We start from the raw sequence: 23,263 nt of genomic DNA, 5'->3' as shown, positions 1-23,263 counted from the left end.
AGGGGACCAGGGGAGAGGACTGAGCTCCTCCCCTCCATCTTGTGTCCTCTCTGGCCCTGCCCCTGCTTCCCTGGGTGTCCCTGCTGGAACAGGCTGAGAGAAAACAGGATTCAAGTCTCCACACAAGCCCACTCCTTCACAACCCCCAGCTGCACCCCACCTGTATCTCTGAAGCATCTTCCCTGACCCCAAAAACATACATCCTAGCTAGAAAGAACCCACTATAAAAACCTTTGCACAAGCCAGGGAGAGCCTTCCAGCTGAGGATACAGACAGCAGTCAAAAGAGAAACTTCTGGCCCTGGCCAGCGTAGCTCGGTAGAGAGAGCGTTGGCCGGTCAAGGGCACATACCTGAGCTGCAGGTTCTGCAGCCCCAGTTGGGGTTCGTATGGGAGGCAACCAATGGATGTGCCTCTCTCTCATATCGATGTCTGCCTCCCTCTCCGTCTCTCACTCTCTCTTTTCCTCCCTCTTTCCCTCCCTTCCACTCACTCTAAAAAGCAATGAGGAAAAATATCCTCGGGTGAGGATTAAAAAAAAAAAAGAGGAACTTCCATTTGCATTCCAGGCTCCTAACTCTAGGAACCTGCAGTTGAACCCTGCCCCTACCACTCTATACTCATGGGACAAGTCTGGAAAGAGGGGATTATGGTGATGATGATGACAGAGGAAGGATGCCCTGGATGACAATCTCTGTGCTAAGTACTTGATTTATTCTATTTTACTTAACCCCTTGCAATGTTACAAAGCTGCTACTATTACCATCTCCAAGTGGCAAAGCCAGGAGGAGAGAAGCAGGCCTTCCTGATTGCAGAACCTGTGGGATTCTGACGTAAGAACATCTTTAGGCGGTCTCTGTGTATCCCTAGCAGGCACGTGCCACCCCAGCAGCTGCAGCAATGTCCTCGGCTGGGCAGCCCTCTCTGTGGAGCCACGCCCCAGTCCCCACCGTTGCTCACCTTTGAGCAGGTCCTTGGCTTTCCTCGGCTTGCCCGGGGTTTCCTGCTTGTCTTCCTCGAGGGTCAGCTCTGCATCCGGCCCACTGGGCTTGGGGCTGGAGCCCAGGTCTGCTGCCGCCTGCTCCTCCTCTGGCCGTGGCACCTCCAGCAGGCCTGCCTTTCGGCCCTGGGTAGGAGAGCGCTTCTCCCGCCCTAGAGTCCCTGGGGACCCAGGTGCAAGGCCCTTTCGGGGTCCCCGGGGGGAAACCGTGGGGCTCTCCCTCTCTTCGGGCTTGGCTGCCTCCCCGTCCCCTGCTGCTCTGGCCTTCGGGAGAAACCTCTTCCTCCGGGCCCCCAGAGCCAGTTCCTCCGGGGTGGCTGCAGGGAGCCCTGTTGGCGCCTCCTGTGGGAACTCCTCTCGGGAGGGTTCCTGGGCTCTGCTCTCTGCTGAGAGGGGTTCCTGATTGGAGGGTGCCTGCCCACCTGCCTCCCCCAGCAGACCCCCGACACCGCTCTCCTGAGAGGTTCCCAGGAGACCAGGGCTCTCAAGGGGAAGCTCCCCCTCCCCCTTACTGGATTCTTCGGAGGTCAGCCCAAGGCCCTCCTCCTCGCCTACCACGATGGCAGGCACAGTGAGGGGGCTGGAGCCAGGGCTCCGGGCAGCAGCCAGGGCCTGCTGGCCAGCCTGCACCTCACGGTCCAGGAGGCCAGTGATGCGGCGGGAGGTACAGGGGCTGAGCAGTAGCGTCTGTGCACTCTGCACCAGATGGTCATTTTCCACACGCTCCAGGATGCGCCGTGACGTCTGCGGACTCAGACCAGCCACTTCCAGAGTGGGGGCCAGCGTGGGGGAGGGTGCCAACCCCCTGGGGGCAGCTCCTTCCTGGGACTTTGTGCCCCCTCCACTCGTCTCTGTGCTGGATAGCTTTAGCAGGAGAAGCAAGTAATTCTTCAGGGAATCTATGAGGCCAGGGTCACAGCTCTGGGTGCCTGTGGGCCTCCCTCCCACATCGGACATCTTGGCGCAGGCTCCCTCATTGCTGGCTGCTATGGTTTCTGGTGGGTGATTGTGGGTGGGGGTCCCAGGCCCCAGGTGCGCTGAGGGTGCGGAACTCAGCAAGGCCTGGTCCCCAGAGGGCAAGAAGGCAGCTGCACTCCTGTGCTGAGAAGTGGGGGTGCTGGGCAGCCCCTGCTGTGAGCTGTCGGTCAGGCCAGTGTCAGCAGGAGAAGGCAGAGTAGGCACGTTTGGGCTCAGGCCTGCGGGAGGAGAGCCTCCCAGATCCACAGACAGTACTCCCCCCGGCTGCTCCTCCTTGGGGCACTGGAACACGCTATCCTCTGGCTTGTCCTTGACTGGGCCTGACCACTCCGGCCCCCAACATCTCCCTCCTCCCGTCTGCTCCAAGCTACCCTCAGGAAGCAGCTGTGCTGGGAGCCTGAGGCCCCCTGACAGGGAACCCAGCACCGTTTCCTCTTGGTTACCAGAGGCCGTTTCTGCTGCCTCCCCAGATCTGAGCATGAAGCCAGGTTTTTCTGGGACAGAGGACCTTTCTGGGCTCTGCTCAAAACATGCACTAATCTGAGAACTGGGACCCTCTGGAAGTGAGAGTTCAGGGGCTCTGGACCTTGGGCTGAGGTTGGTCACTGACTTCTCTGACTGAACTTTAAGGGCTATGGGTACACTCCCCTCTGACTGTGTCCCCCTGACTTCCTGTGTCCTGTCTACCTGTGTCTTCTCACCTGCCTGTGTCTTTCTGTCTTCCTGTGTCCTTTCCACCTGTGTCCCTGTCCTTCCCTGTACTACCACATCCTTCTGGGCACCCCTGTCTGACTCTGTCCTCTCACTTTCTTGTGCCACAATGTCCATCTGTGTCTTCCTGTCTGCCCGTGTCCTCCCGTCCACCTGCATCTTCCCATCCGCCTCTGTATTCTTCATGCCTCCATGTCTCCAGTCAGCATATGTTCTACTCTCCTGAGTTTCTGTATCCATGGGCTCAATGACGCCCTGACTTCTGGGGGTGCTGCCACCAGCAGAGGCTATACCAGTGCTGCTGCTGGCCGATACAGTAGGAGCCATGGTCGCCTGGGACTCCGGGACCTGAGAATACATGGACAAAAGCAAGAACTCAACTCATGGCCTCAGGATCTCAAATCTGGCATCCCAGCCTCCTCTGACCTTATCCAAACTGCCTTGATGGGAATCCTGCCACCTGGTTTCTGGGGCCCACAGTGGAGACAAAGGCTATGTGACAAAGTGCCAAAGCTGCCCACCCCAACCTGATCCCAGAATCTAGACCAGGGAATCCCAGCATCCAGGTCCAGCCTGGCCCTTCTCCCCTCTCCCTGAAGAAATCCTGCCTTTCCTGAAAGACCCTGCTCGTGTGTATCCCACCCGCCCCTGGCATTTGGAGGGGAGCTGTCCCTCAGGGCTTCTGAGCAATCCTTCGGTCCCTCATTGCCCTGGATTGAATTATTATGGGCGAAGAGAGGATACATATCACCTCACTCTTCACAACAATGTGAGATAGTTTTGTGATAATCTTTTCGATATGAAAACACTGATGGTCTGATTTGTCCGTTATCAGATAGTAAGTGGCAGAGTTTCGTTTAGGAGCCAGGTGTGTCTAGCTCCAAAGCCTATGTTCTTTGCTGTTACACTATAATGCCAGCCATTTAAATTCTAATTAAAGGACTTATTTAAACATAAACATAGTAGTCTAAGATAGTAATCTGCCTCTTTCCTCCTGGATGTCATCAAAACCAACAAAGTAAACAAGAAAACAAACAAACTCTACTGTTATGAAACTGGAGGCAAATAAAACTCTTTCTTAAAAAAAAAAATGGGCCAGGGTTGTCAAAAGCAGACAGATTCAACCCCGGGGGGCTGAGCTGGAACCAAAGCTGTATGGAGGAGATAATCAGTGGAACAGCTCAGCAGGTGAATAGTGACACTGTTCAGCACGTCTCAGAATATGGCAGCAGAACAGTTACTGTACATAAAGGACTCATCCTAGGGTAATAAGCCCCCAAACTCCACCTACAAGAGCTATAGGATCCTGGAGGGCTGGGCGGAAATCAAGCAGAAGGCCTATAAGGGAGGTGTCCAAGGAAACAGGGAAAGGGAAGTGGCAGCAGATCTCAAAAAACACCATCAAAAGTACACTACTGGCCCAGCCGGTGTGGCCCAGTGGTTGAACATCGGCCTATGAACCAGGAGGTCATGGTTCAATCCCTGGTCAGGGCACATGCCCGGGTTGTGGGCTTGGTCCCCTGTGGGGGACCTGTGGGAGGTGGCCAATCAGTGATTCTCTCTCATCATTGATTCTCTCTTCCTTCCTTTCTGAAATCAATAAAAATAAAAATTTTAAAAGTACACTACTGAAGAACCCTCCTGAAAACTGCTAAGCTAAGAAAATTATTTTTGAACATACAAGGAGTTAAGGACTATTGTTCCCAGGTGCCCTGCTTGAGGAAACTTCTAGAGAACAAACTTCAGTCAACTAAAGGTGACTAGAGAAACCACAGCCAAAGAACGGACGAAAAGCATTCAATATATAACTGTAGAACCAAGACTAAAATCATAGGAGCTTGGCGTGGCAGATCGTAATGTCACTGTTTTATGCCCTGACAATACAGAAACTATTTAACGAGCACAAAGCGGGAAGGAGGAAGAAGGTGACGAGTGGAGTAAATGTCTGACACATACAAGCCAGGAACCAAAGACATGACTCAAAGCTGAAAAGCCAGGTAATATAGAAATAGAAGATATTTAACTAATACAAAGAAAATCACTTAGAAATAAAAATTTAGAATAATAGGAGATGGAAAATAAAAGGGGAAAATGGTGGGAAGGAAGTGGAAACTATCCTTGCCCACTATAAAAAATTTAAAAAGACACTGACAGAAAATATAAATTAATTAATGATATATATATAAAATTTAAATTACAGCCTTGGCCAGTGTTCTCAATGGTTATAGCATCATCCCAAGAACCAAAGGGTTGTAGGTTTGATTCCCCATCAAGGGCATGTATCTGGGTTGTAGGTTTGATCCTGGGACCCAGTCAGGGCGTGTGCAGGAGGCATCCAGTCAATGTGTCTCTCTCACAGTGATATTTCTTTCTATCTCTCTCTCTCTCTCTCCACCCTTCTCCCTCCATCCCTTCTACTAACAAAAAATTAATGTAAAAAATATCCTTGGGTGAGGATTAACAACAACAAAATTTTAATTATAAATTACTATATACAAATACTTCTAAGTATCAGAAAAAACACACACAAAAAAACCAAAGCAAACAGATCATATAATTATTTTTTAAATATATAATGAAAATATAAATTAATTGGGAAATTTACCGTTACTTTACTGAATATAGAATTTTGAATGAATGATATGAGTAGAGAAAAATAGAAGAGTTTGGTAAATATCAGGAGCCATCAAATATTAAGTCTGACTGAGCAAAGAATTTTAATAAAAACACTCCTCCAACTTCTCTTATAATCAGTAAGGTATTAACAGACAAAAATACCTTGGAGCCAACAAACAGAAATTAGTAATGTATTAGAAACTTCTTTTAATTTCTGATATTCTAGGATTAGGAAATATTAATATGGACATGAAATCTATAATTTACAAAGAAAATTCTGACTTTGCATACAAGGCTCGTGAAAAGAGAACTTTTGGCTAAAGCTATCTTCACTTCTCTCACCCCAGCTGATCAGTACATAAGTGCAACTGAAGACACTTCCTCAGTTTCTCAATGTCTGTTCCCTCTGTCTCCACTGCCAATATTCATTGCAGCGCAGTTTACAATAGCCAAAGATTAGAAATTACCTAAATTCCATCAACATAGGACTGATCCAATGAATTATGGTACAACCCCATTCCAAATAAATAAAATAAACATACAAATAAAAAAGAAGCAAGGTTCAGCCCAGCCAGCATGGCTCAGTGATTGAGCATCGACCTATGAACCAGGAGGTCACGGTTCAATTCCTGGTCAGGGTACAAGCCAGGGTTGTGGGCTTGATCCCCAGTAGGGGGTGTGCAGGAGGCAGCCAATCAATGATTCTCTCTTATTAATGTTTCTCTCTCTCCCCCCGCTTCCTTCCTCTCTGAAATCAATTAAAAAAAGATTTTTTTAAAGCAAGGTATGAGCTAGAAAGTATCATATACCACCTTTATGTGGAAAATACACAGACACACACACACACACATATATGTAAATGCACAGAAAACAGCTCTGGACGGATGCTCAAGATACCAGTAATGGAGAGTGACTTCAGGAAGAGGAACTGGGTGGTGGGGATAGGGAAGGAAGGAAGATTTAATATTCTCTAATACCTTTCATACCTTTTGAGTTTTATACCACATGCATGACACATACCCAATGAAATTAAATTAAAATGAAAATAAATAAGTAAATGAACCTTTCTATGATCGAGGCCTTTCCATCAGCAAGGGTCCCAGCAGGTCTATCTCTCCAAGTTCACCTCCTGGGTCCCTCCACCCAACACTAACTTACTGTACCAACTATAGTAAGTTGGTGCTATTTTATAACCGCTTTGGTTTTTCCTCTATTAGACATTCTCACCCTTTTCCTTGCTCACCTGGAGGACTTCTTCACTTCCTTGAAGACCTCATTCAAGTTTTTTCTTCTCTGAAGACTTATGAGTTCACTCCTCTACTCCTGTTCTACCCCTCCACCCCCGCAAAATTAGTGACTTCCTACCCCATGTACCCATGGCAAATGTACTTGGTTGTGTTCAGGATGCAAGTTCCTTTCGGCCTCTGAGGTTGTGGTTGCAATGCAAATTCTGTTTTCAAAGCCTCTGCTGTGCTGGCCTCTCTGTGTGCCATCCAGTGGCCAGTCTGGGATTTGAATGATGGTCTCTTAGTTCCAGTCTCAACACTTTTGATATGCTGTTCAGAACCAGATCGATGCATGAACAGCTTGGGAATAAGTCCAGGACTTTAGAAACAGCTTATGAAGTCACTTTCCCAAACTTCCCCCTCTCCAGGATCTCCCCTGTACTTTCTGGGTCCTTCTGGTCATATAACAGGGTCTTCATTTATCCCTCTCTGTCACATACTTTCTTACGTGAGCCTGATTCCTGGGCCAAGGAAGAGACCCAGGAGTAAAAACAAACAAAAATAAAAACAGGGGTTCATCCCACCCTCTTGAGACCAGAGCTCCTCTGAAGGAGGGGAAATACTGCCTCTCTTAAAACTTAGACACCTATGGCCTCTGCTGCCACTACTACCACTACCAGGAGATCCCTTTCCTAGTCCTCAAGCCTGATCTAGAGCAGCCGTCGCCAACTGGAGGTCCGAAAGGTTGGCAACCACTGGTTTAAGGAAACCTTTGGAGCAGCGGTCGCCAACCGGTGGCCCGCGGACTACTGGTGCTTACTTCTGAATTTTTAATTACATTAAGACCAGGCCAGGAAATACTAGATTAAAAAAAAAAAAAGTTAAGCACTGCTCTGGCCAGTGTGGCTCAGTTGGTTGGGCATCATACCATGCACCGAAAGGTTGCTGTTTCGATTCCCAGGCAGGGTACATGCCCGAGTTACAGGTTTAACCTTTTGCACTCGGATGTCAAAATTAAAATTACTCTTTGAATGTATCAATAATTTGAAATATAAAAAAATCCAAATAAATAAGTTTGTATGAAAAGAAACTCCAGTTTTTTATTCTACTGCCGCACTTTGTAAAATCTGGGGTATTTAAAAAATTAAATCCCAAGTAGAATAAAGGAATCGAGAAAAAAGCAAGCAAGTGCAAAGGGTTAAATCCCAGGAAGGGGGCATGCAGGTGGCAGCTGATAGATGTTTTGCTCTCACATTGATGTTTCTCTCTCTCTCTCTCTCTCCCCCTCTCCCTTCTTCTATCTCTTAAAAATCAATTTAAAAAATAAAAATAAAAACAGCATGCATTGCTAGTTCAGTAGTACTTTGAATTCTGGTCTTCTTCCCCAATATGTGTGTTGCCATTTGCTTATCCAAGTTATCAAATAATTAAACCAAGCATTTTGCCCATATCCTCTGCACTTAGATCTGGTATAAGTCTAGACCCCTTGATTGGATAATTCCTTAAGGCAAGAATCATGTCTCTCCTCAACCTCCACTCCATTCAATGCTCTCAGAAAATATTTATATTCACGTATTCTCTAAAAACTAAAGAGCCCTTATTATGGGAGGGGAGTGTCCACATTTTGGGATCATTATCCTCAGGACTTAATAGGGTTTTTCAAGAGACACTCTCGCCTGGCTGGTGGGGCTCAGTGATGGAGTATTGACCTATGAACCAGGAAGTCACGGCCTGAGTTGCAGGCTCCATCCCCAGTAGAGGTGTGCAGGAGGCAGCCAATTGATGATTCTCTCTCATCATTAATGCTTCTATCTCTTTCTCTCTCTCCCTTCCTCTCTGAAATCAATAAAAAAATATATATTTTTTTTAAAAGGAGACACTCTAGCTCTGGCTGGGTAGCTCAGTTGTTTAGAGCATTGTCCTGATATGCCAAGGTTGTGGGTTCGATCCCTGATCTGGGCACATACAAGAATCAACCAATGAATGCATAAATAAGTGGAATAATAAATCAATCAGTGTTTCTATCGCTCTCTCTAAAAATCAACAATTTTTTAAAAATTAAAATAGCCCTAACCGGTTTGGCTCAGTGGATAGAACGTCAACCTGTGGACTGAAGGGTCCTGGGTTCGATTCCGGTCAAGGTCTTGTACCTCGGTTGCGGGCACATCCCCAGTAAGGGGTGTGCAGGAGGAAGCTGATCTAGGTTTCTCTCTCATCGATATTTCTAACTCTCTATCCCTCTCCCTTCCTCTCAGTAAAAAAAAAATCAATAAAATGTATTTTAAAAAATTAAAATAAAAAAGAGACACTGGTATGGTGCCAGGTGGATATGGTGCTAGGTGAGTACTTGAATTATTGGGGGGATCACTTCATAAATTATGTAATTGTCTAACCATTATGCTGTATACCTGAAACTAGGACAAAATAATATTGAATGTCAACTGTAACTAAGAATAATATTTTTTTAAAGAAGAAACACTCAGGTCTCAAGGCTATACTGTCCCTCTGAGGTAAGATGTCCCCACGCTGCTATACCTCAGCTCCAGAGAACTGAGGCAGTCCCAGAGAAGGTATCACTAGAGCACTAAAAAGCAGCCTTTGAGAACACTAATGGCCAGTTCCCATTCACCAAATACCTGCAGGCAAGGCTCCTTCTGCCCAGAGAGAGAGCTGTCTGAACAGCACGGCTGGGCTGGAGGGAGGGTCTCTGGACAGTCTTAACAACTCCAGAGGCCTCTGTCTGGCATCTGCTCCTCATCCACATCCAAGATGGAAGCCTAACTTGCGTTGCCAGAGAGAACCCTTATTTTCAGGAAAGGAAGTCAAGGCAGACTGCAGTAGGAGGGAGCGGTGGCAGCATATTCCAGAAGCAGAGACCCTTAAAGTACTTAACCCTCGCAGGAGACATGCTGGACCCATACGAAGTAGACAACAGAGCTTTAAAAGATATAAGAAGGTTTGAATAATTGAAATAAATACCATGCTCCCAAATGAGAAAGATAAATATTAAGATATAGATTTTTTCTAAATTAATTCTTATATTTAACGCAATCCCAATCAAAATGCCAATGGTATAGAGACAGAAAGCAGAGAAATTGGTGCCTGGGTCTGGGAGTGGGAACAAGGATTAACAGCAAAAAGGAAGAGGGATCTTTTTATAATGATGGAAATGTTCTAAAACTGGATTGTGGCAATGGCGGCACAACTCTAAATTGTATACACTGAATTATATACTTTGAAGAGGTAAATGCTATGGTATATAAATCATACTTCAATAAAACTGTTTAAAAATATATTATTTAGCAAGTTTTACTAAGAGACCATCCAAAATGCAAATCTGACTTTAGTTTTCCAGGAAAGTATTGAATAGGCTTTTGACCTTGTTAAAAATAATTCATCACTATTTTAACCATTTCCTCCATAAACACTATGGAGGAAATGGTTAAAATATGCATACTGTGGCATTGTATACAACCATTAAATATGAAGTTTTTTCAACTAATTTTTAGGAACCATGAGAAAATGCTCATGAAATAATGAGAAGTAGAGTGCCATGCCCAGAATAACTGCACAAATTAAATTTAAAAACTAATAAACTACATATGCAAAAAGACTGGTAGATATATCAAGATGTGTCTGTATGGTAGAATTATAGGTGAATTTTTAAGGCTTCGCCCCATATTTTCTACTATGACCATGTGTTTCTTTCATAATCCAAAAAATAATGTGTTTTTTAAAAAGATTTGGTACTGTGAAAATATGAAAAGCCAGTCAAATTCAGCCACTAAAAAGCAACAGCTTCAAAATATACACAGATGTTAAATGCATCTTTCACTTTTTTTTTAAGTGTAAAAAACTAAAAGCCACACACACTTTTTGCAGGAACAGCAGAACCACTGCAGCCAGCCTCTCCCGTGCCCACATGGCCTGAGCCCTCTCCTCTCACCTTGAGAGGCAAGGAGGACCCTGCCAGGATCCTGGCTATGGTGCTCCCCATCCCTGTGGGTGGAGGAGCCAGATTCACTCCCAGACCTGGATGCCAGCCTGGTCACTTCCCAAATGAAATCCCTAGGGCCCCAGGAGGGCCATCCCTACAGGAAAACCCTGCTGTCCAGGCTGTGGGCTGTCAAGTACATGAGGCGGCCCCACCTGGGCCATTAGAACTCACCAAACCAGCTGCTAAAATCTCCTGAGACCAAGCATGAGGGTCATAAACAGATTCTAAACAGACTGGTTTGAGGTTCACTGTACTCCAGCGCCCTCTGAACAACTGTCCACACAGACTAACCTCAGCATTCACTGAAACAAAACCATTTCCCCTGTTCACCCTTGAAACTGATCTCTCCCTCCTTCCCCCATAAAAGTTCTCTCCATGGGAAAGACAGCCCCTCGCTGCTTTCCATGCAGCATCCCTTTCCCCTTGCCCTCCCTGAGGTGCTGTAGCAGCTTGTCCCTCACGTGATTAGCTCCCAGTTCCAAGAAGCCGTCTGTCCTCTGCCCGACCCCTGTAAGCACTGCTTCCAGATGCTCCTCCTGTTTCCTGGGGCCCCGGCTCTGCTCCCTCAATCCCAAGCAAGTCTTATCTTAGTTCCCGCCAAAATGCTGTTTCCACTTAAGGTTGCCAGATTTAGCAAGAAGAAACACAAGACACCAGGTTAAATTTGTATTTCAGATAAACAACCAATAATTTCTCAGTATCAGTGTATCCCATATCTCTTATCCACACTACCACTACTCTTGAAACACTTTTTTTCCTGCCACTCATAAGAAATACTGCCTTCTTTCTGCCCCACTATAAAACACTGTCTCCCTAAACTCCTGTGAAATACCGCCTGCCCTCTGCCCCCTGAAACATGAAGCAGTGATCACACAGGACAAACTCCCTTCTGTCCATCCTCTCAATCCCAGCCCTCCCACCCTCTTTCCCCACCCCCATTAAACCCCTTACTGTTGTCCCACCCCCATCAAGTGCCTTAATGCTGTCATTCATCTGCCCATCTCCACACAAAACATCACCTTTTCTCTGTTGGCTACCTGATCCCCAGAAAACGACGACACTCCTGTTCCCAGGTAACACAGTCTACCTCTGTCTTCCTCCAGAGTACTATCTTATACCTCCTGCCATTGACTTAGTTCTTAATATGTACTAAGCCCTGTGCTAAGCACTCTAATTCTTGCAACAGCCCTATGAAGTAGGTCTTGTTATTATGATGATGTTACAACTTGCCCAAGATCACACAATGTTAAGGACAGTCAAATTTGTACACAGATAAAAACCCACATTAAGCCAGAATTTCCTGGACATCTGGTATTTTTTAAATCTTCTAATGAGCATCCAGGTTGAGACCCCCACTGCATACTACAGCACACTCCTGCTCCTGTCTCCCCCAGGAAACTGGTGTCTAAGGAAAAGCCCACAGAAAACTCTCCACTGACTTTTTCCTCAACAAAAACTATCGTCTTCCTCCGCCTCCCTCTGGGGCACAGGCCTCTTGGCTGTGAACTCCCACACTGTCAGAGAGGGTCACAGTCAGGCTGAGTTGCCCACATGCCTGGCATCTGGAGACTGGCTGGGGCAAGGGCCCCTGCTCCAGGCTGGCACTCCATCCCTACCCCACCCCACCCCTTCTATAAATATCCCACTGCTCACTGGCTGCCGAGCTGTTGTAGCAAGAGTTTCCATGAAGTCAGCTTCCCAGAGCGACCCCCAGGCACCCAGCACCCACACTTACCTCTCCTGGAGTCCTGCGTCCTGCTTGCCCCTGCAAGGGGCTGTCCCTTGTGCTGTGTCTCCGCCGGGCAGGAGGTGTAGGCACCTGGGCAGAAGCCTGAGGTGGAGTCTTTCCTAAGCTCTGGGCTCCGGGTTCTGGAACTTGATTCAGGGAAGAATCAGGCTTGCTGTTGGTGGTGGGCTCTCCTTTGGGCTTCGGAGGGGCAAATCTCTTCCTGTTGAAAGGCCTCGTTGGCTGAGGGGCTGAAGGTACCGGCTGGCCAGGGGCAGGAGGCCCCTTCTCACTTTTTGCCTCACTGGGCACCTTCCCTGAGGGCATCTCTCTAGATTCCCTGCCACTTAGTGTGTGATACCCTTCTTCCCCCTGAGGCCTGACTGCCTGCGTGCTCTCCAGGTACATGTCCTTCAGGGAGAAATATACTTCCTGGTCTGGGCCTGGGACAGGGGCTGGGGCATTCTGGGCCTGGTCTGGAGAGCCCATGGCAGAGGCTGGCTTTCTGGTGCTTTCTACTCCTGAGGACCCGGGCCCCCGGGCAGCCCTGCCGCTGGACCAGGTCTGGATTTGCTCCGCGTCCATGGGCCCCTGTGTTCCACGGGCGTCAGGCTTGTCTGAACTAGGGACGCAGTTTTCAGAACGGTGACCTCGAGCTGCCTTCTCTAACTCTGGCTTCCGCAGGCCTGGCTTAGGTTCCTCATCTTTCTTTTTCTTCTTGGCCCCAGACTCCTTTTGGGGGGCTCTCTGAGGCCCCAGCTCCATGGCCTCACAGATGTATGTCAAGAGGCCATGATCCCCGTCCTCCCCATTCTCAGGGACAGCATCTCCATTGGTGGTCACCTCTCCGGGGGCAAAACTGTTGATCAGGCTCAAACCTGGGTGCTGACCAGGCTCAGTCTCCCCCTCCTGCCAAGCTGCTGAGGTCCTGTCCTCAGCCTCCCTGGTGGGGGCTGAGGGGACTGGCATCTCAGCCCCACTCAGCCGCCGCTTTCGCTGGAAGCGGTCGGGGCTGAGTTTGCGCAGAGTATCGGCCTCTCCCACCACCTCCTTCCCGCGCTTCCAGCTCTGCTCAATCTCACGCATCTTTGCCTCGGCCTTGCACTTCAGCTTGGCGAACCAGCGCTGGTGGATCTTGTACTCGGTCATGGTGCCCACCTCCAGAACCCCCGAACAGGACACGATGCCCTTGGTGTTCCGGGCAGAGGCCTGGTAGATGGCAGCATCTTCTTCTTGACACCTGGAGGCAGGAGCATTAGATGCCAACTCTTCCCTCTGGGATGTGAGAGGCCCCCACTCCCCACAGCCAGAGCCTCTCAGAGCTGAGCAAGCTACCCCAGTCCCTAAAAGTCCTACTGTGAGTGCCGCGCCCATCACTCTTCAGTACAGTTGAGGAAACTAAGGCCAGCAAGAGGATGGAAGCTGATCAAGATCATGCTGTTCCAGGGGGGATTAGACTTGGGGCACAGGAGAGTTCCCTTCAGAAGCAGGTGACCCACACAGCCCCTGGGGAAGGATGACACAGGAGCTTTTTTTGGCCACAGACCTCATGGAAAATGTTTCCATGGGTCAGGACCTCCTCTTGTTGCACTCCGCTCTTTGGCTGTCACAAACACTCCCACCCTGGCCTTAGGAGATTCCAGACACTGGCAGGCAGACACAGTTCACCAGGTGGTTCAACTCAACAACATAACCCCAGCCTCCAGGCTGACAGCCTGCCTGGACATCTTCATCCAGCTGCCTCTATTGCTGAGGGCAGGCCTGGGCCACAGAACCCTCAGCAGAGACAGAGCAAGCCCTGCCCCCTTACCTGTAGAGCTGCAGTGTGTGGCGTTTGCCCTGATGCGTGATCTCATATTTCGGCAAGCCACAGTAGCGGTCCAGCTCTGTGTCATCCTTGTACCAGGTCACCTCTGGCTCGGGGTATCCTAAGAAGGAAACAGGAGATTGGGCTGCAGGAAGACCAATTTCAAAAGAGTGAGATGAGAGAACAGGATGTCATGGCTCCCCCAAACCACCTGAAGAGGCTGGACTGGCACACTTGCCCCAGGCTTGCTGGCAGAACAGGGCTATCATATGGTTCAGCTTATTTTTAGAATCTAGGCCCTGTCAAAGATGAAAACTGCTCCTCTTCAGCATCTGGAAGGCAAATACAGAGGAGAAACTTCCTAGCTTCCTGGTAAGAAGAGAAGGAAGAAGTTTCTAGAAAGCCTTGGCTGGTAGTAATAAGCTTCCTTTCTTCAGTGGCCTGTTCACATCCTCAACTGTAATGACGGCTCTATCCTCAGAAATCTCCCCCAACACCTCACCACCAACACCATTGCCAAGAGCCTCCTTCTTGCATTCCAGGTTCCTGAGCAATTATTTGATGCCATGGCTAAAACATCCATCCGTTCACCTATCCACCCACCAAACCATCCACACCTACCTACCCTACTGCTGTGAGGCTGGCTAAAGTGTCTTCCCAGCCCCTCCTCTCTGGGGACTTCCAGCTCTACCCACAAGGAGAGATTCTAACTATTAGAGTCACATAGCTGACTGGTCCAGTGATAGACACCCAATCCGCTAATCTAACCCAAATCACTGACCTAGGATTTGGGAGTTAGGACCAAGAGACAGTCTTCCCTTGTTGTCTGGAAATACAACTTCAAAGGGGTACAACCATGCTCTGCCACATGGACTGAGGAGAAGACAAAACTGGTCTGCAGCGAGATGGAAAAATGAATTCAATGTGCAGGATAGAATAAGAGCTCGGAGCCAGAGAGAGAGTCCCAACATCCTTCCAAATATTGGCTCCATTCCTTGCTTGGGCATGGCCACCCTCCAGTCAATTTCATAAAAAAACCTGGCTAGCCTTACCAGTGAATTCAGCTAACTACAATTGATTTGCAATACTTATTAGAAAACTCAGACTCCTAACGTACATCCCCCTCAAATATATATATTATGTGCTGACTGCCAAGTGAGGGTTATGAAGATAGAGAAGCTTGACGGAGAGGTATCTGCTCTCAGGGAACCTATTGCACAGCAAAACAAGACAAGACAGGTCCTTACACACCTGCTCTCCCTTCCCTACTGTCTATGGGTAAATTGCCCACACTGGATCCCACCTCCTCTTGTCTCATCAGGGACATCTCTCCAACAATTGTTCTGTTCTCTCCTGTATCACCAAACTTTTCCTCTCTATTATATTATTGCCATCAGCACACAGCCTGCTGCACTGTCTCCCTTCTTAAAAAGAACTTCATTTGACCCCAAACCTCTTCTCCTGCCCCCATTTCTCTGTTCTCTCCTTTACAGAAAAAACAAAAAACAAAAAAACTTAAGACTTGTCTGTACATGATCTTCCGTTCTCTCCTCCAATCTGGCTTTTGTACCCACCAGTGCACCAGAATTGCTCTTGTCCAGGTCACCTGTGACTCCAACAGTGCCAAATCCACTGCTAATTCTTATGCCTTATCTACCCAATCTATCAGCATTGACCCCGCACCCCCACCCTTCCTGAAACCTTCTCCTTACTTGGTCCTTCTGAGGGCTCCTCCTGCTTCACTGGCCAATTTTCCTAATCTCTTTCATCCTCACCACCTAGGCCTATAAATGTGAGATGTTCTAGGGCTCAGGCCTCAGAACCATTTTCCATTCTTTCTGCATGTAATTTAGGGGATCTAATCCCATCCTGTGGCCTTTAACCATCTATATGCTCATGACTCCCATATTTATATGTGTAGCCCAGACCTCTCCCCTGAACTCCTGGTTCTTGTTTCTCACCTGATATCCAAGCTCCTATTCTCTCTCCCAAGCCAGTTCCCACACAGCTCAGTAAATGGCAACTTTACCCTTCTACTTTGGCTCAGGCCAAAGCCTAGAGGTAATCCTTTATTCCTCCCCTTTCTCATGTCCACTCCATCAGACAAACGTAAGGGCCCTCCCTTCAGAATAACCAGAATTGATCACTTCTTGCCATTCTCACCATCGATCTGGTCAATCAATATCATCTCACACCTCAATTTCTGCAATAACCTCCTCTCTGGTCTCACTACTCCCACTCTGTGTCTCTTCAATCCATTCTCAGCACAGCAACCAGAGGGAGCCTTTTTAAATAAAGTCAGGCCCTAGATGGTTTGGCTCAGTGGACAGAGCATCAGCCTGTGCACTGAAAGGTCCCAGGTTCGATTCCGGTCAAGGGCACATTCCGGGGTTATAGGTTCAATCCCCAGAAGGGAGAGTGCAGGAGGCAGCCAATTAATAATTCTCTTTCATCACTGATGTTTCTTCTCTCTCTCTCTCTCTCTCTCTCTCTCTCTCTCTCTCTCTATCTCTCTCTCTCTCTCTCTCTCTCTCCTGTTCTCTCTCTGAAGTCAGTAAAAATATATTAAATAAATAAAGTCAGGCCATGACGCTCCTCTGCTCAAAACACCCCAATAGCTCCTATTTAATTAAGGCCTCCTGATCTGGGGCCCATTAGCACACTGACCTCACCTCCTACCATTTGGCCTTGCCCAATGCACTCCAGCCCACAATCCTGCAGGCTCCCTCTCACACACCATGTGAACACCTCACAGCAAGTCCTTGTCTGTCCTCAGAGAAGCCTCTCCCTGCCCTTCTTAATCCTCTTACCCTGCTTAATCTTTCTTCACAGAATGCATGGCTACCTGACATATTATACACTATGACTTTGTTAGTTTACGTCCATCCTCTCCAGGGTGCCCATGGAAATATCAGCCGCATGACTTATGTTATTCACTGTTGTGTCACCAGTTTCTAGAATAGTGCCAGGTATGGAATCGCTCATTAAATATTTATAGATGAATGAATGAAGCAATGCACTAAGTGTTCAGGGTGCAGAGAAGGGAGCAAGCACTCCTGGCTGGGGAATCAGGAACAGCTTTATGGTAGGAGTGGCTTTTGAACTAGCTTTGAAGGGCAGACCAGAAAATGTGGGCCGCCCACACTGGATCCCACCTCCTCTTCACTTCCCCTTCACAGCACTGTAATTGGCTATTTCCTTGTCTGCCTCCCCTCCTTGACTTTGCCCCAAGTGGGCAGGAATCATATCTTCCTTACTGCTACTAGTATATCCCCTCCAACTAAGACAGAGCCTGGTACACAGCAGTCACTTCATAAAACCTGCTGGATAACTGAGTATATGAGTAAGTAAGAGAATGAGTGAACAAACAAATCAGAGGTGACAGGAAGGGCATGCCTGACAAAGGAACACAGCAGTAGAGTGGGGGGGGGGGATGGGGGGAGCAGAGTGGTGGAAGCACAGGGCACCCTGGGAACTGTGCACAGAAGCTGGGAACAAGAGAGGCAAGGCTGCAGCCAGGTCGGCCAGGAACAAACTCTGGGCAGCCCTGGCTGTAAAGTGAACCCCATGTTTCCACTGTGAGCTAAAGCCCCTGGTTACATCACTATGCATATGGCCAGGACCAGCATGGGTGCCCTCACCATCCTGTGGGATGATCTCATCCCTACAAGGGCCCGGCTCAGAGCCTCCCTGCCCCATGACCTGACCAGTAGGGCCTCGGCGTCAGGGCATCTGAGTCCAGCCAGGCGGGAGGGAGGGGGCAGGGATGGGAAAGAAGGTGGGCACTGATTGAACTCCACAGCCTCCATCTGGGGCCAAAGCCCCCATGACACCCACTGTGCCTCTTCACAAAGTGGGACCAACCTGACAGCTGAGGGCTCCATGGCAACAATGAGTTTTGGAAACCACTTTAATTGGGGAGAAAACATGTCTTGTCCCCTGTATAATATGAACTGTATTCTAAAACAGACAAAAGCAGGAGATCCTTCGTTCCCTGCTGCACACACGTGCATGCCGAAGTATGTGCCCAGAGTGGCACTGGGGCCGGTGGCCTTCCCTTTCCCTGTCACACTCTGTGACCTCTGCTTCACAGCCAGCAGACCTGAGTCTGGAACCCAGCTTGGAACTTGCAGACTCCTCCCAACCATTCCCAGTTTGGAGAAGCTCAGATTCAAGAGTCATAATGGCCAAATCCGGTTTGGCTCAGTGGATAGAGCATCGGCCTTCAGAATGAAAGGTCCCAGGTTTGATTCCGGTCAAGGGCATGTACCTTGGTTTCGGGCACATCCCCAGTGGGAGGTGTGCAGGAGGCAGCTGATCGATGTTTCTAACTCTTTATCCCTCTCCCTTCCTCTCTGTAAAAAATCAATAAAAATATTTTTTTAAAAAGAGTCATAATGAATGTATATCTCAAGTTTTCAAAGAGCTTTCAAGTACAGAGTTTCATTTGGCCCTCAGGACAACCCTGTGAAAACAATTGCTAATATTTACTGATGACTTACTTTGAGTCAAGCACTGATCTGAACATTTTTCATGTATTATCTCATCTAATCCTCAAAAAAATCCTGTGAAGAATGTTATTAATTCCCAATTTGAGGAAGAGAAAATCAAGGCCCATGAAATGAAGGCTCCTACCCAAATTTATCCAGCTCTAAGTAGTCATTCTTCACCAGTAGTCATTATTTAGACTTATGTCTCTAATAAGGTTTCTTCAGGAACTTGGTTCTGTCTAAAGGCTCAGTCCCTTGACCCATCTGGCCTGCCGCTAGTATTTCCTCTTCCTCCTGCCCTAACATATGCGCACACACATTCACACACAGTCCAACACTGAATCTACAACAGTATTGAGGAGAGTGGGGAAGGAGGCCACTATGCTAGACAGCAATGGACTAGACAGCTTCAAGGAAGATAGTAGCATTCTGGCTTGAGGGGCTCCTGGGGGAGAGAGGAGGCAGAAGGACCAGTCAAGGTCCACTATCCTCCTACGTGTCAACTCTGACAGAGAAGAATCTCAGGTTAAACATTTCCTCTCTGAGCCTCCAAAGGGCATCCCTCACAGCTCAGCCCACATGGGACCAGCACAGCCGCCTCTCCCTCACCTGGACTAGGTTCTGACCCACCAGGAAAGCATCACCTGCTCCTGGCAGGGGCTGACTCATCACAGCCTAGTACAAAAAGTGCTACCAGCAGGGTGGAGGAAGAGAGGCAACTGTGATTACTGTCTCCATGGAAACGAGCCAGGATTACCATGCCAGTCTCACACACAGACCAATCTCAGCCATCCACCCATCCACCACCACCCACCTTTCCAATATGTGGAGAGCCAATATTTTTCACTGAATTTATTGAGGTGACAGAGATTAATAAAATTATATAGGATTCAGATATACAATTCTATAACATACCATCTATATTGTAGTGTGTATTCACTACCCCAAGTCAAGTTTCCTTCCATCACCATGTATCCCCCCTTTACCCACGTCTATCTCCCCTCTTGGATAGCTCATTTCTAACCCTGTTTCTTTTGTTCTCTGATCTTTCTGCACTACCCTTCCCCCTCTCCTACAGTCTATATTTTCTCTTTTCTCATTGCTAATTGGAAATGGCTTATTTACAGTTTTACTATGGTGATCATAGAGAATTCTTTCCTAATCTGCTGCATAAAACCCAGGTAACCTGAGATAGTTTGTATGTGTGGAGGTGAGAGGGGGAAGAGGGAGTTAGATACAACAATGGACAAGGGTATGGAGGTTAGAGATACAGAACCCTGGAAATCTTACAACCTTATTGATAGTGTAGATCTCAGCACGGTAGGGGCTCCTGCACAGAAAACCCTAGCCGGTCTCAGGAGACATGGGTATCATGGCAACTGAAGGGAGACAAGTTTGCCCCTTTGGGTTGGGCTTGAAGCAGGGAAAAGCTTACTCCCTTGATGACATTGGAAGTGTCCAATAAAACATCCTAAGATTCTGTAAGTCAGACTCATGTTGGGATCTCTACGTTGCTCTCAGAGTCCATGGCTACAAAGGACAGAAGGACCAAAGGAGAAGGGAAAGCCATCCCTGAGGCCGGCACCTCTCAAGTGGCCAGAGGCCTCCACAGCAGGTGCTGTTGCCAAGGCACCGAAGCTGCAGCTGAAATAAATGTATAGGCAACATGGAAAGTGGAAAAGATAGGGATATTGTTCACAGCATGGTCACTGGGCAAAAATATACTGAGCACCTTTTTTGTGCCTGCTCCCAAGAGGCACAATGTGTCAGGTGTGTGCTCTAACCTCACAGATCACACGGTCTCGTTGGAGAGAGAGACGTATAAACAAACTGTGCCACTGAGGAGAGAGCAAGAGCTCTAAATGCAAATACTAAAGATGACCCCCTGGAGATGAGCCATTTGAGCTGGGCCTTAAAAGATGAGAAGGAGTTTGCCAGGCAAAGAAGTAGTAGGCTTTTAGGTAAAAAGGCCAAATAAGCAGACCATCTATTTTCACTCTCTCCCCCAAACCGCTAAGACTACACTGAAGAGATTTTTTCTTAAAGATATAAAACCACAAGTAAGGGAGAACAGTCAAGGAGAGCAATAGGTACAACACTGAAAGTTGGAAAGCAGATGGATGAGGATAAACTGCTTAGCAGACCCAAGACCGCCTGACCCTACCCCAGCATGAGGAAAACTGACAACCACACTTCCTACACTAGAAAACCCCCAAAGGGCATAAGAACTGGCCACAGGTCCCTTTAAGACTGGGGCTATAGGAGGAGCTGGAAAGGTAAAAAGTTATTTGAAAAACAATCAGATCTCTGGGTCCCTTTATCCACTCTGTACCACTGGGTGACAGCTCCTTCCCCACCACGGCCAAAGGTGAGATTTATAACTAGAAAGATAAAACTTAGCCCTGAGGATAAGCCACGGAGGGCATGACTATTGTGTGGAAAACGGAAAAAATGTAATAACCATACATATAAAATAAATGCTTTATACAGAAAGCCCACTCAACCCTTTCATCTGTGTGTTTCCCATAAAACCTTTACCCTCTATACAAGATACTGGAGACTACACACTGAGGAATCTTGCTGGTCCAAGAGGAAAGAACTAAAGACACAGTGGCAATTCCCAACAGTGGCCCCCAAATCACCCTACAGAGAAGACCCAAGTTTTCAGGCCCCTCCTACTTGCTAAAAACTTCCAATCAGCTTTTTAGTCTCCCACTCTTAATCATTACCACCCAGTCATCTCCTAGATATCTAAGGAAAGCCTGTAAGTAGATGATTATGGACCCAAATAAATTTTTAAAAAGCCAACCGGAAGAAACACAAGCTATACATGGAGAAGGAAACTCTTAGAAAAGTATCATTAGTAGTCTCAGAGAATAAAGAGAAGATATTACATTCATGAAAAGAACAGGATGCTATAGAAAAGGATTTAAGCCCTGGACAGCTGAAATGGTTAGTGGTTAGAATGATGGCCTGCGCACTGAAGGGTCTTGGGTTCGATTCCCGGTCAAGGGCACGTACCTGAGTTGTGGGTTCACTCTCCGCCACCAGTTGGGGCCCATGCAGGAAACAACCAGTCAATATGTCTCTCTCATACTGATGTTTCTCTCTCTCTCTCTCTCTCCTTTCCTCCCTCCCTTCGACTTTCTCTAAAAAAGCAATGGAAAAAATATCCTCCTGTGAAGATTAACAAAACAAAACAACAACAAAAGGATTTACAAAGATATTTTAGAAATTAAAAGTTTTTAGAAGAGTTGAAAGTTAACAACTGAGGAAATGTCCCAGAAAGTAGAGCAGAAAGATAACCAGATAGAAAGGGGAAAAAAGGACCAGAAAAGAAGAGAATGAGTCCTTGGGAGCAGATGTCCACATGACAGGAGGAAGAATCAACATCAAAATAATCTCAAGTTTCTCAGAACTGAAGGCATTCAGTTTCCAGGTTGAAAGTGCCCAAGCATGCCCCAGGATGAAAAGAGACCCATATCAAGATACATCATTATGAAATAGCAGAACATTCTTACAAGCTTCCATAGGGGGGTACGTGTGTGTGTGGGGAAATGGTCTCATGCAAAGAATTAGGAAGCAAACTCTCCTCCTGCTCCAAAGAGCAACACTTAGGAGCAAGAAGGCAATGGAACAATCTCGTCAAATTTCTAAAGGGAAATTATTTTCAATTTCAACTTCTATACCCAGCCAAACTCTCTATCGAGAGTAAAGTAACTAAAAAGACATTTTCAGACATAAGTTGTCTGACATCTACTTCTCATATACTCCTCCTAGGAAGCTACCAAAACAAAAATGTAAATCAAGAAAGAAAAACCTGGAATACAAAACAAAGGAAATCCATTACAGGAGAGAAATAAAGGGAATCTACAGGATGACAGTGAAGTGAGATCCTAGGATGTCAATCATGCACTGGACACAGAAAGCAACTAAATGATATTGGTGCAGAATGAATCACAGGAAAGACAGGTTGAGATCTGGTCATCACAATGCCTCCTGCTATTGTACCATCTTTAGGACCTGCTGAAACTACTGAAGGATGTTGTTCAATAAAGCCATACAATAAACAAAAAAAAAAGGGAAGATGTGAGACCCAGGAAACTGAGTCAACCCAGGAGAAAGGCAAAGGGAAGACCCAGGAGAAGAGCTGTGGACCAGGCCTAATAGGCCACCAGTGGATCAGACCTAAGAGGCCACCAGTTCAGACAGAAGAATAGAGATCTGCAAGAGAGATGTCTCCAAGGAAGTAACTGACAGAGTACTGAGGGCAATGACTTAGCAGAAAATTGTATTAAGGAGGCTATTAGGGCCTCGCTGGGTTGCTCAGTTGGTTGGAGCATTGTCCCACGCACTGGACAGTTGCCGGTTCAATTTCCAGTCAGGACACATACCTAGGTTATGGGTTCAATCCCCAGTTGGGGCACATGCGGGAGGCAACCGATCCACATCAATGTCTGTCTGTCTCTCTCTCTCTCTCCCCCTCCCTTCTACACTCTCTAAAATCAATTTTTAAAGGCTATTAGAAAGTGTAAAAAAAAAAAATTAGTAATAGGTACCAAAAACTAATTAAGTGAAAAACTAAAGAAAGTACTAACTTTAGGAAAAATAAGAAATACAATCATAGCATACTACAATGTCAATTATGAATAATATTGCATAGGCATAATAAGGTAAACAGTAAATATTGATTTAAACAAAAATTATGATATA

The 23,263-nt window shown here is 47.1% G+C and overlaps 1 protein-coding gene across 1 annotated transcript in view; it reads right to left on the bottom strand.

The window, feature by feature from the left end:
* The window catches only part of ALPK3 (alpha kinase 3), a 45,007-nt gene that overhangs the window by 8,740 nt on the left and 13,004 nt on the right, over positions 1 to 23,263 (bottom strand). The window contains exons 3-5 of the mRNA XM_054713193.1: positions 14,064 to 14,181; positions 12,263 to 13,493; positions 960 to 3,036 (exon numbers count right to left, since the gene is read on the bottom strand). Coding sequence (XP_054569168.1) covers positions 960 to 3,036; positions 12,263 to 13,493; positions 14,064 to 14,181 — 3,426 coding nt within the window. The remainder of the gene's footprint in view (positions 1 to 959; positions 3,037 to 12,262; positions 13,494 to 14,063; positions 14,182 to 23,263) is intronic.

The sequence above is a fragment of the Eptesicus fuscus genome, chromosome 25 (assembly GCF_027574615.1).
Source record: "Eptesicus fuscus isolate TK198812 chromosome 25, DD_ASM_mEF_20220401, whole genome shotgun sequence".
NCBI lineage: Eukaryota > Metazoa > Chordata > Mammalia > Chiroptera > Vespertilionidae > Eptesicus > Eptesicus fuscus.
The sequence above is the reverse complement of the archived record's forward strand: the minus strand, read 5'-3'. Positions and strand labels throughout refer to the sequence as shown.